Source organism: Misgurnus anguillicaudatus, chromosome 17 (genome assembly GCF_027580225.2).
Source record: "Misgurnus anguillicaudatus chromosome 17, ASM2758022v2, whole genome shotgun sequence".
Lineage (NCBI taxonomy): Eukaryota > Metazoa > Chordata > Actinopteri > Cypriniformes > Cobitidae > Misgurnus > Misgurnus anguillicaudatus.
Window position 1 is genome coordinate 36,930,231 of NC_073353.2, and position 17,470 is coordinate 36,947,700.

The 17,470-nt window shown below is 39.7% G+C and overlaps 1 protein-coding gene across 2 annotated transcripts; it reads right to left on the minus strand.

The window, feature by feature from the left end:
• Nucleotides 1–475: 475 nt before the first annotated feature.
• On the minus strand, nt 476–16,807 carry igfbp5b (insulin-like growth factor binding protein 5b). Of its 2 annotated transcripts, none has more exons than XM_055214690.2 (4): nt 15,992–16,807; nt 6,657–6,781; nt 6,449–6,568; nt 476–4,219 (listed from the first exon to the last, which is right to left on the minus strand). In XM_055214690.2, the coding sequence occupies exons 1-4, from the start codon at nt 16,317–16,319 to the stop codon at nt 4,085–4,087; spliced, it is 708 nt and encodes a 235-aa protein (XP_055070665.1). In that variant the 5' UTR covers nt 16,320–16,807; the 3' UTR covers nt 476–4,084. The 2 variants fall into 2 exon arrangements, with proteins under 2 accessions (XP_055070665.1, XP_055070664.1); XM_055214689.2 differs by having other exon boundaries at nt 6,657–6,868; nt 15,992–16,773.
• Between the last annotated feature and the right edge of the window lie 663 nt (nt 16,808–17,470).

Sequence of the window (17,470 nt, forward strand, 5' to 3'; positions counted from 1 at the left end):
AATGGTATCAGTATGTCCACAAAACCAGTTGCATGGGTATATTTGCAGCAATAGCCAACAATACATTGTATGGGTCAAAATGATAGATTTGTTATGCATACGTTAATTAAGAGATCATGTGCCATAAAGATTTTTTTTTTAATTTTCTAACGTAATTAATCATTAGTGATATGTGTTGCTAAAGATTCAAAAATATGTATCTCGGCCAAATCATACAAGTAAGCTTATTTATTCATAAATTTCAAACATTGTTTTGTGGTCCAGGGTTATGAATAATGATTTTAATAGTAACTGTTTATGTTGTTTTATCATGATGTAGTTTTGTGTTGTGAAATGTGACAGTGTGGGTTTGCTTTATATCTGCATGCAGAATGTGTTGGATATTAATTTACTGGCATGATAACAAAAATATCTTCAAATTGTTCTCATAAACAAGAACAAATATCTGTCATTACAAATAAATGTATTGCACAAGTTTAAATGAATACATAACTTTATTTAAATAAATGCTTTGTCATAACAAAAAACAGACAAAGGTTAAAAGAGTACATAAATTACAAGTTGAATAAATATTACACAGTGATATTCACTTTTTCATAATTTGAGCTTTTTTTTCTTTTTTTTCTTTTTATTGGGTTTTATCAAGAGTTCCAAATGCTGAACATTTTAGAGTCCTCCAGCCACTATTGAGTCTTTTCACATGCCGGTTTATGCCACATTTAGATGGTCAATCATCAAGTCTTATCTCATCCATAAAAAACATTAAGCAAGAAGAAAAAAAACTGTTATGCATTCAGAGAAGAAAGATAAACTGTCATTAACTACTGTAGTGTAGGCTATGAATGCTGTCTACCCAAGTCATGTACGAAAATCGGAATCTGATGAAAGCAGATTGCACACAAGCAACAGGTTGCAAGTCGTATACATCTTATTACAAATCAGGACGGATTCAAATCACAGTTTTCGTTCACATTCTCGCATCTGACACCCACGACCTGGGGAAACGTTTTCAGCCATAGCGCATCGTCTTGAAACGTTCAGTGCTTGACAAAAGCACTTCAATATGGACTCCTGACACCTTATAAACCATTTCAGCCGTCGAGTGGCCTGTGTCATGGATAAGTTACCGTGGGTTCCCCTGTTTGCCGTGCGACCCTGCTCATCAGATTCCGACAACTCCGGTTGTCCGTCTAAGCAATCTACTGTGATGTGTAACGATGTGTTGTGATAGTGAAGCCCTGCACGAGATCACCGCTTAAGGCCTTCACCTTCTCTCCTGCTCCCCGGATATCACTGAGACTTAAAGTGTATTAAAGGAGTAGTGCACCCTTAAATAAAAACTCACTATCATGTCGTTCCAAACTCATGTGACTACAAAAATGTTCATGCATTCACTACCAAGGGGGACGGAGGTTTTAAGGTTAAAAATTGGCACAAAAGTGATCTTTATTTGGAAACAAATAATTCAGAGTCTTACTGACCACTTTTACAGTGCTCGTATGTTTTGGTAAGAATGGTTTGAAACGACATAAGTTGTTGAGTACAAAATTTTCATTTTTGGGTGACTGTTCCTTTAAGAGTATATGGAGAATAGACTGTGACTGGTTTTACTGGTTTACCCACTAAATGATGATGTGGGTTCAGGCTTGGGCTGCGAAGCCCCTGTCAAAGGTACTCGGGCAGGCCCGCTCCTGCTTTTATACCCGAACTGAGATTCACTTTCCTTAAAGAGACGGCACTAAACGTGTGGCAGTAAACAAATTAAGTGCAAGCTGCTTGTTTAAATGGGGAGGGGGCGTTCAACGTGGATCAGGACCGGGATAATGCTGTCTACTGATTTTGCCCTCTGGTGCCGGACACCCGTAAGGCTATATGTGCAATAACAGAGGCGACTTGGCCTCTTCGACGTACTCTACGCACCTGCAAAACCCTGACCTCTCTTTCTTGCTACCTTCGAATCGAGAGCCGATCGTCATTCACTATTCATTTCATCACATGCCACGGATACATGCTTTATTATTATGCAAAAAAACGATGGGCAGGCCCACACAAAATCTGCACATGGATCTGTATATCATTTAAACATGGTTAAATATATTTTAGACCAAGTCTGCAGGTTACGTTTGGGCCTGGTTCTGGGTGATACGAATGGTATTGACTATTTTATGGCCCCCTCCCAGCTGTTTAAACGACGATCGTTCGGGCCCTGAAATCAAATCCGGACTGACCCGTCGTGGCAGGCAATGGCTTCGCTCGTTCATCAAGAGCTAACCGGTAAGTTTCCCTGCTTTGATTGAAATAAGTCACTGAAAATACTCTCGTGAGATAAATGACACACGTTTGCAGTCTTTGTCGAAGCAAACGTCAGCTTATTCTTAAAGAGAAATAACATGAAATGAGCTAGCACTTGCTGGAACGTGACCAAAGTCTCCCCCTATCTTAGCCTAACCCCAGGGAGTGATATTCGATAGCTGCTTAACATACAATGCAATTTTTTTTAATCTGCTTCTATATTTGAACGCAATTGAGGTCCTTCGTCAATACAGAAAGGTTCGCCCTGTGTTTGTCCCCTTGGCTATTGTGTAACATTCACGTCACCATTCAAATGTATTTGCATGCAGAAAAGGCACTGAGACTCGTGCGCAGAAACTCCCGTAAAATGATGCGGTATATGTATAACTTCTGGCTGCACCGTGCCTCTTACGTAATAGCATCGATGAGATATGACAAATAACAACTGAAATGTCCAGTCATTGTGCCCGAATAACCAAAACAGCTATTACTGATTGGTGAACAGTCAGAGTGGGCGGAGCTTAAAAAGTGGTCAGACCTGCATTCAAATGACCGAGTTCTGGAACTATGCAAATTGACGATATGCTAAAATACACAACTCCTCTCCTAGCTAGGCACCCGGTTGTTGTGGTTGTTTAGGATAACATGGTAAACAAAACAAAAGAACGAAAATAAAACACATTCAAGATCCTAAAAGTAATATTACACCATCTCAGTGAAACCACAAAGTCTATGGCTCAAATATGGACTGTCAATACCTCAAAACGCATAATTAAAAGTTAAAACATTAGAAAAATAATCATTACAAAGAAAGAAACTCAAACACAAGTTCAAACCTAAATGCTGGAAGTGTTTAGGGGTTACGACATCTGCCCGAATATCGAGACAGATACCGTAATGTCTGAAATTGTGAAAAACGTTCCCGAGTGGCCTTTACTTCTTTTTTTCTAGACACCAATGAGATTTCACACTGGTCTCCTAAATAAAAAGGAGATGTCGGTCAGCTGACCCGTGTAAATGTGCATGGCTGCATCTGTTTACATAGGCACGGTTGGCGTGTTAGGTAAGCTCTACACAGTCAAAAAGTCACTGAAACAGATTTGTCTAATGGGGTCACTGTGTTCTGGGAGGGACGTGTCACAAAAAGGCATTGTTTATCGCTGTATTTTAGTTCACACACTTGTATGCACATGCTTACACACGCATACACTGAATCTGGTGAAGTTACACATTTCCAAGCAGGTTTCCCATTGAATAAGTGCTTTGACAGGACCAAAACAAAACAAAAAAATTTTAAACAGATAGAGATGGCATTAACAACAGATCTCTACCCTATGCGATTTATCTTTTTTGGAAAGCAAACAAAAAATTGTGTTTTACTTCCTGCTATCTATTTCATACCTTGACAGCAAAAGAGACCAAGATAGCCCTGTTAATGTTTAACATGCCATATATCTTCTTTTTTTAAAGTGTTTTTTGTTTTATGTTAACTTTAAACAAAACAGTATGGTGCTGAACACCCAGCTTTTATAAAAATATATAATTGTATGTATATATTTTTAACCATTTTTTGCTGGGAACCATTTCTCCTCCGATTGGCTGAGTCCAGTGATTTAAAGACGAGCGCTCAGTCAAAACGATTCCCGTGGTTTATTTGACCATGTTTTTCATATTTTTAATAGTTGCTCCATTATTTCGTTTCGCATCAAAATCTCAAAGTGACTGGCGGGTGGATTGGTAGACAGGAAAAGGAGGTGGGCCCTAGGTCTGGTGATCAGGGTGGCTTGAATTCTCACTCGTTGTTGTTACTGTTCTCCAGATCTTTGCACTGGATGTTGCCGCCGCTGTAGTCGGTGCCGGGCAGCTGCACGCCGTATTTGTCCACGCACCAGCAGATGCCTCGTTTCCGGCCACGGGATGGTTTGCACTGCAGAGTGAGGAAAAGAACAGGGTCACATTTCTATTTTCATGAATAAGTTAACACCCAACTCACTCGGGAACTAATGCTGGGTGGTGTGATGGCATATACTCTGCATTTTCTGTTGCGTGTTTTTTTTACTTAACACTAAGAGAATGGGCACTTCTCAAGCATTAAAGGATTAGTCAATTTTCTTAAAAAAATCCAGATAATTTACTCACCACCATGTCATTCAAAATGTTGATGTCTTTCTTTGTTCAGTCAAGAAGAAATTATGTTTTTTGAGGAAAACATTTCAGGATTTTTCTCATTTTAATGGACTTTAATGGACACCAACACGTAACAGTTTTTATGCAGTTTAAAATTGCAGCTTCAAAGGACTCTAAATGATCTCAAACGAGGCATAAGGGTCTTATCTTGCACTTTTAAACCACAACTATCTCCGGTCTTGTGACGCGCCAGCGCGACCTCACGTAATTGCGTAATGCCGTGGAAAGGTCACGTGTTACATATATGAAATGCACATTTGCGGACCATTTTAAACAATAAACTGACACCAAGACATTAATTAGGATTATTCGACATACAACAACGTCGGAACGGTCCTCTTTCTCCACACTTGTAAACACTGGGCCGTAGTTTTGCATACGTCCTCCGTGACCACTTGACGTGATGATGAATTGCGTGAGGTCGCGCTGGTGCCTCACATGACCGAAGATAGACGAGAAGTTGTGGTTTAAAAGTGCATATTTTTTATTTTTCTTGTCAAAAATGACCACGTTTCGCTAGATAAGACCCTTATGCCACGTTTGAGATTGTTAGAGTGCTTTGAAACTGCAATTTTAAACTGCATTAAAACTGTCATGTGTTGGGGTCTATTAAAGGCCATTAAAATGAGAAAAATCCTGAAATGTTTTTCTCAGAAAAACATAATTTCTTCTCGACTGAACAAAGAAAGACATCAACATTTTGGATGACATGGTGGTGAGTAAATTATCTGGACTTTTTTTAAGAAAATAGACCAATCCTTTAATATTATCTATTTTGCAATACAGCTCCTCCAATCGTGGTTGCATCTAAAAGACTGATACCACACTAAAACATGATACGTAATGAAAATAGCATAAATATAATGGTGCATAAATAGTTTTGTTGTCGTTAAGTTCAAATGCAAAACGAAGAAAAAACATTTGAGATTCTGCAATATTTCTGGGTTGTTTACAAAATGTATGCAAATTGTGACCGTGTTAGATCCTTTGTACAAAAGGTCAGATTTTCTTTCTTTCATTGAAGCATACAAGATGTTCTTTGGGACGTGCTCAAATCATGCTGGGATAACATGGATCAGCGAGTTTTGCAAAACTTCCCATGCCAGCTCAAATGCATGCTGTTACTATAGCAAAAGGGGACAAACCAAAAACTGAGTTTGTTAAAAAAAACTGAAATAATTTTGTTACAATGCAATGCAACAAAAATGTTGCATCAAAAAAAAAAAAAAAAACTTTTAGTAGTGGTCTCAGACTTTAAGAACCTGTTGTACTTGTATTACTGTTTATTTATTAACTTCTTGTTATATAACGTGAAGCTGTTTTTGACCTGATGCCATATTTTTGACCCTGATCTTATGTAGCATGAGTATATTTGTAGCAATAGCCAACAATACATTGTATGGGTCAAAATTATCAATTTTTCTTTTATGCCTAAAATCATTAGGATAATATGTAAAGATCATGTGCCATAAATTTTTTTTGTAAATTTCCTTCCGTAAATATATCAAAACCTATTTTTGTAAGTGGATTAAGGTGCTTAATTTGGACAACTTTAAAGCCAATTTTCTCAATGTTTTGATTTTTTGCACCCTCAGATCTCGGCCAAATTATGCCTCGTTTGGGATTGTTTATAGAAAAAAACTGTTACGTGTTGAGTTAAGTGTTAATTGTTGGTGTCTATTAAAGTCCATTAAAATGAGAAAAATCCTGCATGTTTTCCTCAAAAAACATAATTTCTTCTCGACTGAACAAAGAAAGACATCAACATTTTGGATGACATGGTGGTAAGTAAATGATCTGGATTTTTCTTTTAAGAAAATTGAATATTCCTTTAAGTTAAATAATGAAATTCACTGGCCTACCTCATTGTTTTTTAATATATAAACCATGTTTTTATAGTTATCTAGCACAGAAAACTATATTATGATGTATACCATTAAAGTATTAAGTATATTATTTTTAATCCTACCTGCTTACGCTTGAAGAAACCTTTTCTGTCACAGTTGGGAAGGTACAGGGAAAGAGCCATGACGCGAGATGTGTCTTTCATGCCCTGAATGATTCCATCCAGCTTCCTCCTGCAGGGACCCTGTCAAACAAACGCACGAGACGTTACATCATCATCTCACCGGTTACCCATCCCTACTGTTTAACAGCCACTGTAATGCATAACTTACAAATTCTGGCTCGTGCTTGTCCACGGGAAGAGGCGAGTAATCCGATTGCCCCAAAATGCGAAGCTTCTCCTGCAGTTTCTTCCTGTTTTTGCTCACGGCGTCTTGTTTCTTCCTGCTCATCACGTCTGGTTTGGGGTAAAGGGGAATTTTAGGAAGCTGGTCTTCAGTTGTTTCTGCTTTAACAGTATCATCATGTTCAATAGACTCACGATCTAGACGACACAAAGAGAATCAAACAAGCACTATTAACTAAATTTGTAATTAATAAATACCGGTTTTATAACTAAATTTTATAGGCGATTTTTGTTTAACGGAGTTGTGTGTGAATATCAGAGCATTGCCATGCTGTTGTGCAATGGCGGCTCGTGCTTTTCCGAGGGGCGCAAATTAAAAATATGTCTTTGTTGCGAACTATGTGAATTACGTGATTTGTCAAAATAAATGCCTGCTGCACACGCGTCAAAACCGTTTATGATAAAAGAGACGCTCACGTTCACAAAATACACCCAAGACACTCACTTAACAGTAAACTCTGATTACGCATGAGATTATGCGAGTATCTGGCAAACGCGAGCGTCTCTTTCATCATAAACCCTTTAGATGCGTCTGCAGCAGGCACTTATTTTGACAAGACACGTGATGAACTCAACGCGCAGAACACATATTTTGAAATTACGAACCCCACACGACGGGCTACATACATACATGTTGTAACGAACTTCGCATCGTGCGCCCTCGAAAAAAGAATTCACCGACCGCCACTGCTGTTGCTTTGGTGCCCTGACATTTTTAGTATGTCGCTATGCGGTTGCTAGGTGGGTGATTTCTGTAAAAAGCGTCTCTATTTCGGTATGTAGCTATAATTCTGGTTCCTTTTTTAATGTAAGCAATTCACGTTTTTTTGTCCATCAGGTGAAAATTATTGACTTTTATTATGTTATAGCCACACGTTTACATCTAAAGATCCATTTCACAGCTGACATGTTTTAAACATGTAAATTTTGATTTATGAATTAAGAACGATCTTCAGGTCAGAGAAATGCTGTCTTCCTATTTGCTAATGAGAATCTGAAGAGTTAACCAAACGAAAGCAACTGTTTTGACACCAAATATCTTCAATGCCTTTGTTTACAAAAGGGGGGTGTCAACAGGTGATGACATCCCCCATCCAATTTATCTCACTTTCACAAGTGTCCATACTTGAAATCATATGCCAACTTCACTAAACCAATACCAAATAAACATCTCATTGCCAATCCGATCAACACACCAATATCTAAGACTCAATGTCGATCTTTGGGGAAAATGTTTTGTGTAAATAGTTAATACATTTACTTTGAACAAACCAGCCTTTGTATCTGATTTTACAACTGAATGTTCTTTCCCTAAAAGAGAACTTGCAAGACAACAGGATTTTTTAGGGTGAACGAAAACCGCCTTTCAAGGGATCTTTAACAGCTGAAAGCCGTACTTGAGGACTTTGAAGTCAGAATAACCATAACACCATGGTGACCGCAAGCTCTTGACCCACAAGTATCTAAGACTGAGTAGTAACTGTCACCATGTGTTGAGGGCAAATGAAGAGATATTGCAGAACAAACTACATATGCTTAAAAAGCAAAGCAGGACTCTATAACGGTAACTAGCTGTTCCACTACATGTCCTCAAATACTCAAAGTCAAATACTGTTGGACAAGTTTGAAAATAACTACTATGGAGGTAGAAGCCAGATATAGTATGTCCAGAAAAGAAACAGAAGATGATAGTGATAACTTGCTAATTGATACGATATATGAAATGCAATATAATGCTTTAAGTTTAAAATATATTTAAAGGGGTCATATCATGACAATCAGACTATTTCCATGTTTAAGTGCTATAATTGGGTCCCCAGTGCTTCTATTAACTTAGAAAATGTAAAAAAAAGAACAACCCAGGAACTTAGTTTTGGTAAACCATTTTTTACAAGCATGTGGAAAAAATGGTTATTCAGATTTTGCCTGTTTTGTGACGTAGGTAGCGAGTCTTATTACAATAATATGTCCCTTAATCTGCGCTATCCAACCACGGCACTGTCATTTAATGCAGATGGTGAAAAAATAATTGACTGCACAATTGAGTTTCAATTCAACAAACCACCATCATGGCGATCAGTGTTTGCATTTCATCTGCTCATTTGCATTTTAAAGGACACACCCAAAAACAAAGCTTTTTTTGTTCACACCTACAAAATGGGAATTTTAACATACTATTATAAATTAACTGTGGGGTATTTTAAGCTAAAACTTTACATACGCACTCTGAGGACACAAAAGACTTATTTTACATCTTAAAAAAATCTGATAATATGACCCATTTAAAAGCTAAAAATTAAATAAATGCCTTTCATGTTTGATATTCTTTCTGGAAAAAGTAAGCATCACTCTTTCTCTCTGTCTAGACAGTCTCTCTGCTATCTGCATCGACCTAAAACTTTGACTATACAGAACTTTTTAAGTATTCTCATATTATATGGTTATTATAATGTGCATATTTCCGATATTGCGCTGAAAAATTACGAACAATATAACTTTGCGGCCCTGATAGATAGATAGATTAATAACTGGTGTCTGTTATCTCTTGCCTTATCGCATTGCGATTGTTGCTCCTTAAACTAGTACTTTTCACACAGAGATTACAGAAAATATGCCGAAAATGCGTCCGGGATTTGTCTGTTATCCTTTGATATCGTCTGATTCAATGATTTTACGGAATCTGCGTGCATTCACACACATGCCATAACGATCCCATAAAGACACGGGACATATTTAAAGTCCTGCACTTGGTCGTTTTTTCCGCAGCGTATGAAATTTGCTTATAATTTCTCATCATGAATGTTAATCTTTATTTGATTCCTGCCGTGTCAAAGAGCTGGACGATAACTTCTTGTTGCGATGCCATGCGCGTATTCACTACGCACAGCCCTTATGGCATTGTTTTTGCCATTTGTTCACACTGAATGCTTTCTGTAATTGTTTTGGCAGGGTTGTCTTTATGGGGGTGATCCCAGAACATTTACGGAATGTGTTTGTGTTCACACAGAAGCCCCTCTGCCAATTTTACGGAAATTGTCTGGGACCATATTGCTGTGTGAATGAGGTTTATATGTTAATTGCTTTGTTGCTTAAAGGGACACTCCACTTTTTTTGAAAATATGCTAATTTTCCAGCTCCCCTTGAGTTAAACATTTGATTTTTACCGTTTTGGAATCCATTCAGCCAATCTCCGGGTCTGGTGCTACCACTTTTAGCATAGCTTAGCATAATCCATTGAATCTGATTAGACCATTAGCATCACGCTCAAAAGTAACCAAAGAGTTTCGATATTTTTCCTATTAAAAACTTCTGTAGTTACAATGTTTACTAAGACTGACGGAAAATTTAAAGTTGCAATTTTCTAGGCAGATATGGCTAGGAACTATACTGCACTCATTCTGGCGTAATAATCAAGGACTTTGTTGCCGTAACATGGCTGCAGGAGGCACAATGATATTAGGCAGTGCCCGAAAATAGTCCTCTGCTACTTAAAGTTACCAAAATGACTATTTTTGTCTGCTGCGTAATATCATCGCGCTCCCTACAGCCATGGTACAGCAGCAAAGTCCTTAATTATTATGCCAGAATGAGAGTATAGTCCTATCCATATCGGCCTAGAAAATTGCAACTTTTAATTTTCCGCCTGTCTTAGTACACGATGTAACTACAGAAGAGTCAAGTTTTAAAATAGGAAAAATATCCAAACTATTTGGTTATTTTTGAGCGTGATGCTAATGGTCTAATCAGATTCAATGGATTATGATGAAGCTAAATGGATTCCAAAACGATAAAAATCAAAAGTTTAACTTTAGGGGAGATGGAAAATGTGCATATTTTCTTTAAAGGGATAGTTCACCCAAAAATCAGAATTCTGTCATCGTTACCTCACCCTCATGTTGTTACAAACCTGCATTAAATTCTTTGTTCTGCTTACCACAAAAGAAGATATGTTGAGCAATGTTTGTAACCAAACCATTTTTAAGCACCACTGACATCCATAGTAGTATTTTTTCCTACTATGTGATTCAATGGTGCTTCTGTTTTCTGCTTGATTACAAACATCTTCCTTTTTGTTTAGCAGAACAAAGAAATGTATACAGGCTTGTTACAACATGAAGGTGAGTTAACGATAACACAATTTTCATTTTTCGGTGAACTATCCCTTTAATATCTGCAGGACATTATACAGAACAGAAATAGACATACAGAGTAGTCCCTGTATGTCTATACCTGTGGATCCAGCCAAGGGGGCATTATCAGACAGACGAGGCAGCCAGCAGAAATGATTGAGATAGTTGCCCCCAAAGTTCCCTTGAGTCCCAGTGCTTGACATTGCTGTGGTGGACTGGGCCAGAGTGTCCTAGGCTGGCTGGTGGTGAAAGACTCTGTCTGACCTAGAGACACACGGGGCGGGTGCCCGATCATTACAGGAATCGCTTTCCTGACTTCTGAGGTTACAATCAGAGCATGGGCTGTCTCTTTGAAATCAATCCGGCAACCCATGACTTGGCAGACTGAAATTTCTGTACAGGTTTCTTAGCACGTTTGGGCTCCAGAAGCAACTGAATTTGAGATCTTGTAGGGCTTAAGGGATGTGCAAAACGACATATTTTCCAAACTAATCAGGCCCAATGAAGCCCTGTATAATTAGACTGGTTTCGGGTTCACCTGAAGCCGATCCGGGTCGCGTTACTTGGACTTGGACAGTTCTTGTGTTCGGAAAGAGCAAGATGGCCAACCCTTTTTTTCCAAACATGTGCATGTGAAAATTGTAACCAAAAGTAATGATACACTATAGATTCTTGGCGTTAAGATGTTAATATTGTATGATAAGGTTTGATAAGGGTTTCATGCATTGTGCATAGTTTACCTTAAACCTAATTCATGAAAACCACTTCTCTATGGCACAGTTTTCCCAGTAAAGACCAGAATCAGTTTTTCCTTGCTCCTGATTCCCAGCTTGTAAAAGTTTAGTTGGTCTGTATTGACAAAGTGCCAGGATGTTGGAGTCTTCCCATTCCAGACGTACAGTATCATGTGTGGCTGTCTTTCTTTCTGGGCTTGCAAAACTTTTCATTAAGATAGAGGGATCTGAGCCTGGCCAAAGGAGATGCATCCGATAGGGTTCTGTTTAATAATTCACATGTGCGCAGGCCAATTATACTTCATGAATATCCAAGTTTTTTACAGCTCGATGAAAGCAAGCCTACTTTTCGGGTTGCGTTGTCTGGCGTAACTGAATTTGCTGCCAAACATGCTGACAAATGCAAGTACAAGGTGCTTGTGAAAGCACCCAGCGAATGTAAAGTCTTATTGAATTATTAGTAACAGGTTCTTGAGATCGCTATCTCACTATTGTTATAAATTCAGACCCGCTCCCTTTTGAAAGTCAGGCATGTCTTTGTCTCGGCCTTCATTGCTCTGTTTGTGTCACAGACCAACCATGGCATCCCTGGCTAGATTCCACTGCTAAATATTTAAAGCCTGGACTCAGTCCACACACCGTGTTGGGCCAACGCAGCAAGCAGTACGTTAGGCAAAGTGCCAGAAAAAGACGTGCCCCTTTTATACGAATCCACAAAATAATGACCTTGCAGGACTTCAGGACTGTTCATTAAAGTTAAAATTGAATTTTTTGCATATTGCGCAATAACGTTATAAGAGCTGCGCACTTTGTGCACTGGCCTAGAAGTTTCCATGCTGTGCTATCGGTTACGTCCAACAAGACACAAGCCACATAACTTGCTAGTCTCCTATAATTCAAGACAAAGCAAACTGATCACACCTGTCAATGGCTGTCAGGCTCAAAACACATGTGTGCGACTCTCCATCACCCGGTCGTGTCTTGTGTCATCGAACGGAGAAACGTGAACTCTACAGGTGTTTCTTCATGAATAAATCACTCATGGATTAGTTCAGACAAAGACAAGACAGCGATCCATCTTAATAAAATAAAAACATGCATGTTTCTGTATCTAAGATATTAAGATATTGAGACTCCATGTGTAACTCCAAAGTGATAATTTGAATATATAATCATATTGGTAACATTTTGGTTGGCCCTCAACAAGTTACTATAAATAATCATGCACAGTAACTTTTAATTCGTATTTAAGTATTAAATTCACATGATTATCTAAAAATAATAGACATTGCCACGTGTTTTTTTACATATGATAATAATCTTTCGCCAAACTCAACTGTATCATGATATAGCATTACCGCGACATACAATTACCCATACCACACTATATGATTTTGGCTATATGGCCCGGCCCTCGACTAAGTAGTTCTGATACGCCTCAAGGGCGTGTTCTTTATCTATACCGTTAAAAACCCCAGCTATCCTACGCAAGCCAAATTTCCGTCTGGGCTCTTGCCCTAAATCCGAGCTCGTATACTCTGTATCCGCACTGCCAGGCTGCGTATTTTCCATGATCCCCAATCTTCAGGACAACAGCTGGATATGACAAGCTGCTTCTGAAACGTTTGCAACACGACTACTGAAAAGGAACATTTTTGGCTTGTACTGCATCCTCTCCATCCCTACGAGAATCCCGCAAAGAAACCAAAACCGAGGCAGCGATTCGAAACCACATCTGAATCTTTGCTGCAGGCAAGAAATTAGGCACCTTTTGTTCTCCTTGCCTGACGAAACGTGACACTGCAGCTCCCCCTCCAACCCCCAAGAGCACACGACAAGGAGTTTCAACAGGTCGGAGTCTTCAGCCAAACCACATGGTTCAGCCCTGCTGTCTGTCTGTAACCTGTACATTTCATTGTGTGAAGTATAAACATGCAGATTAAATCGATTGTTGGAGTGTGAGAACAGTTTCTCGAATCCTTACTTTTTTGGTTTGGTCAGCCAAACACATGTTTCTATTTAGTAAAGGCCCGGCCCAGGAAATACATTTTTTGACAGAGATGAGGCTACTGTGTTGATTTTCACCCCAGCTGTTGCTCACCAGCCCTCCAGGTGCCCGTGACAAATACACCCGCCAACCAACTGCAGTTAAACCTTACTGGGAGTCATTCAAGCGTGCCAAATAGGTTCCCCGCATGCATACCTTTGCAAAGTCAGACTGGGCACTTGATATATGAGTACAGTGCACAGTACAGTAGTTTGGGATTATTTAAAACAAATATGCTGTAACCGAATGTAAAGATAACATCAAGGGCAATTGTACCCAAAGTGCTGGGTGTCGCTTTTTTTAAAAAAAGTACAAGAGTACCGTTCGGGTGCTTTTGACTAAGTGAAGCAATCTGTATATCTTTCGATGTCAGGCGGATGATGCAAGTTTCTGAGAGTTTGGCCTGTGGCACAAAGAGATGACAAACAAGAGCCACTGCGTTCCATTCTCTTGTAATCGTTGTTTGGTTACGGATAGTCTCTAGTGGGAAAATAAAGCACATAAATCAGATTCTGATTTTATCCTTTTGGCCTGCACAGGGGAGCTTTTTGGATCTGTACCATTTTTAACATGCAATCTTTAAGAACACAGCCTAAAATTCCTTTACATGCTTGATTGGCAGGAAGCCTGTGTCACGTAATCATATCTGTTGGCAATAGTATCCGAGCTCCACACGGCACACGACATGTTTAAACAGAAAGTCTCCCTTGTAATCGTTGGCAAATGTGCAATACGTGTCAATCTTAACATAAGTGGAGCATAATAATAAACCGGAGTCACCTGATAAACGCAAATACACCAAATCTTTAGGCCGGGAGCGATATGGAGGTAAGGCACCAATGCCGCACCATATTGTGCACACAGCAGTTAAATTTTACCAGGCTTTGGTGCAGGTAAGCATAAGAAATTTCTCTCTGTTTTATGTAATTGCGAAACTAAGGCATAATCTGGACGCCTAACCTCTCTCTCCCTCTCTTTCTATCCATGTTTGTCCTTCCCAGCTAGTAAAACCAAGCTGAAACCAAATACCACGGTAGGCTGGAAACTGTTCCCTCTAAATTCATCTCTGTGCTTCGCAACAGCTCTTGACACATCGTCTCCAAAGACGACATTCTGCTGAATCACATGTGAGAAGAGGAAAACCAGCAAGAATGCTCATCGGAGTGTAAATACTGGGACAAATAGGTTTTTGATGTGCACCTGTGCACTGGTGGGGGGGTGTTTTGTGTACACACATGGTCACGGTAAAAGCCCGCGGGCTGTGTTTCTACTTCCCCGTCTGCCACTGTTTCAAAGAATGTGTGCAGTCGTGCCGTCTTCACTATATTTGGAACAATGCGAGCAGAATCGAGCAAATTCCTCTCTCTTGCTGTTTCATGCATTGATGTTGCCTAAAGGAAGATGGGGGCTGGGAGACTTAGGCATTAAAGCTGACTATTGAAAAAAGCAGGAGAGTAGTGTAATGCATTCTTGTCCCTATAGCGTAACAAGTAAAGCATTGAGCTAGAAAGAAAAAAAGTTGTGGGTTCGATGCCCAGGGACACAAACGGATAGAAATTTATAGTTTGAATGCAGCTCATGTTGCATACATGTATATAGACTCGCTATGCATGATTGCTCTTTATAAGACGAGTTACATGCAAAACCATCCAATTTGTAGGACACAGTTTATTTACCACATAAGCACACATCACTACAACCCTTCTCCCTTCTGATTTAACAGTAATCTGACCCTCAAACCCACCACTCAGAGACACGGACCTATATTCAGACTAATCTAGAATCTGAGAATATCATGCTGGTGTGCGTACACCTGCGCCATACACACCTTTAGAAAGAGGTAAAGTGGCAATGTCAAACAAAACCATTGTCAATGTAAACATAAACCAACCATGCACTGAGCCATACTTGAAAGTCATGTATGCGTTTTGGAATCTGTTGTTTGATTGTAGTTGAGTTTTCAATAAACCTAACATTTTATTCATTAGTCCAGCAGACGCTTTAATCCAATGCGATTTACAGTGCATTTAAATTATGCATGCTTTTTTACAAGTATGCGTTCTCTGGGAGTCGAACCATGGACTTTTACGTTGATAACGCAGTGCGTTGCCAGTTAAGGTACACCAACACTCGTGATGTGCAGCACACGAAAAAAATAAAAAATATAATTTCGTTGTGCCACAAGATCACATTACAAGTTAAACCACACGCAGAAACCGCATAACGCACGAATTGCGCATCGATGAAATTGCGCGCAGAAATACGCCAAATCGTTTTTGAGTACATTATCACAACGCAACAATGTATAAACTGTTAATAACACCAAGAGGCATCTTTCTGGTCCACTTACCGACGGGTGGGTGCGATGGTTTGTATCCTTTCTCGTTCGTGCATACTCCCTTGCCGTGCAGCAGGGCGTGAAGCGGCTTCTCTTCTCCGCTCCGCGGCAGACAGCGCAGCCCGTGGGTGCATGTACCGGTGTAGACACCGCACGCCTGACCCTCCGCCAGAGCGCAAGTCAAGCAACAGCCGCAGCCGGGCTCCTTCACCGGCTGACAGCCCATCGGCACCGGAGGACACATAGAGAGTGCCTTCTGATCGCACGGCTCGCAAGGCACAAACGAGCCAAAACCGATGGACAACGCCGTCAGAAATGTAACCAGCACGAAAAGCATCATGTTTCTTTTCCGTTCTTCAAAGTAAGAGTAATCTCAGGTGAGAAATAAACAAGGACTAAATGTGAGAGCAAACGCGTCTCCGGACGGTCATCGGAATTTTGGATGCAAATTAGAGTAACTTTGGAAAAGTCCGCATGCAAAAGTAAAAGCACAGGTCGGGATCTTTTTTTTAAAAAAAGAGAGGAAATAAACAAAAACTCTTTAAAATATAGAAACAAGAATCCGGTGAGTATTGTGTATATATATATATATGTTTAAAATGATACACTTGATTTAGTCTTAATAGTCCTGTGTTGCCCAGTTGGTGCGCAGTTAGGTCGTACTGAAATTCTGGGCTTTCTGATTCCAAAAAACACTTTCCCCTCTGGAGAAGTTTTCTGAGCCGACTGATCAACTTGAGAGCAGCGCTTGCCTTTTTAAAAACAGCCAAACCCCTAACTATGAATAAGCCAAACAGCGGTAAAGGGAGGCGCACTTGCCATACCCTGGCGCAGCGCCAGCGCCTCCCCCCCCCCCCTCTCGGCAATAGGATCAGCCTTTTACGCCGATGAGTGATGCCAAGAGCAAAACACGACGAAAATCCTTACGAAAACGTATTTTATTTCCATGCAAAATCGAAGATATCCTCTGAGGTCTGTCGGGTACTTTGGGTAGTCTTTCTAGCGTTGCGCGTCAGAATCATCCGGTTTGACGCCTTTCTAAAGGATTTAACGCAACTCGCATTATTATATGGAATCAACGCTATGATAGCCTACATGAGAGGAAGGCAAATAAACGTGAAGGATGCAAACAAAAGAACAAGATTAGAATGGCACTGGTGACAGAAACCATAACATTACTGCGCAAAGAATCATCATGATTATATATGCAATGCACACAAATGAGGGAGCAGCTACTACACAGTGTGTGTGCGTAAAAGCTCATCAATGCCCTCCAGAATCAAAGCCAGCTGAGGTGTGTGTTGAATAATGTGTTTTTTGCTGCATGCAAAGCGATTTTTCTCAGCCCTAATGAGCATTTCTCTGAACAGCCAAGTCTTGTTTTGAGTTTAATAAGAGTTGGTTGTCGTTTAAGACAGGCACCCACCTGCTCAGCCTCTTCCACGACTTAAAACCAACATTTATATTATGAAAAGCATTGAACTGACAAAA

What these genes read in the sequence shown, in the direction of transcription:
- igfbp5b (XM_055214689.2), bottom strand. Translation starts at nt 16,319, where the DNA reads ATGATGCTTTTCGTGCTGGTTACATTTCTGACGGCGTTGTCCATCGGT. An exon ending in ACCATCGCACCCACCCGTCG is followed by an intron (nt 6,869 to 15,991) that starts GTAAGTGGACCA and finishes TGTGTCGTCTAG; the next exon opens with ATCGTGAGTCTATTGAACAT. An exon ending in ACAAGCACGAGCCAGAATTT is followed by an intron (nt 6,569 to 6,656) that starts GTAAGTTATGCA and finishes TTTGTTTGACAG; the next exon opens with GGTCCCTGCAGGAGGAAGCT.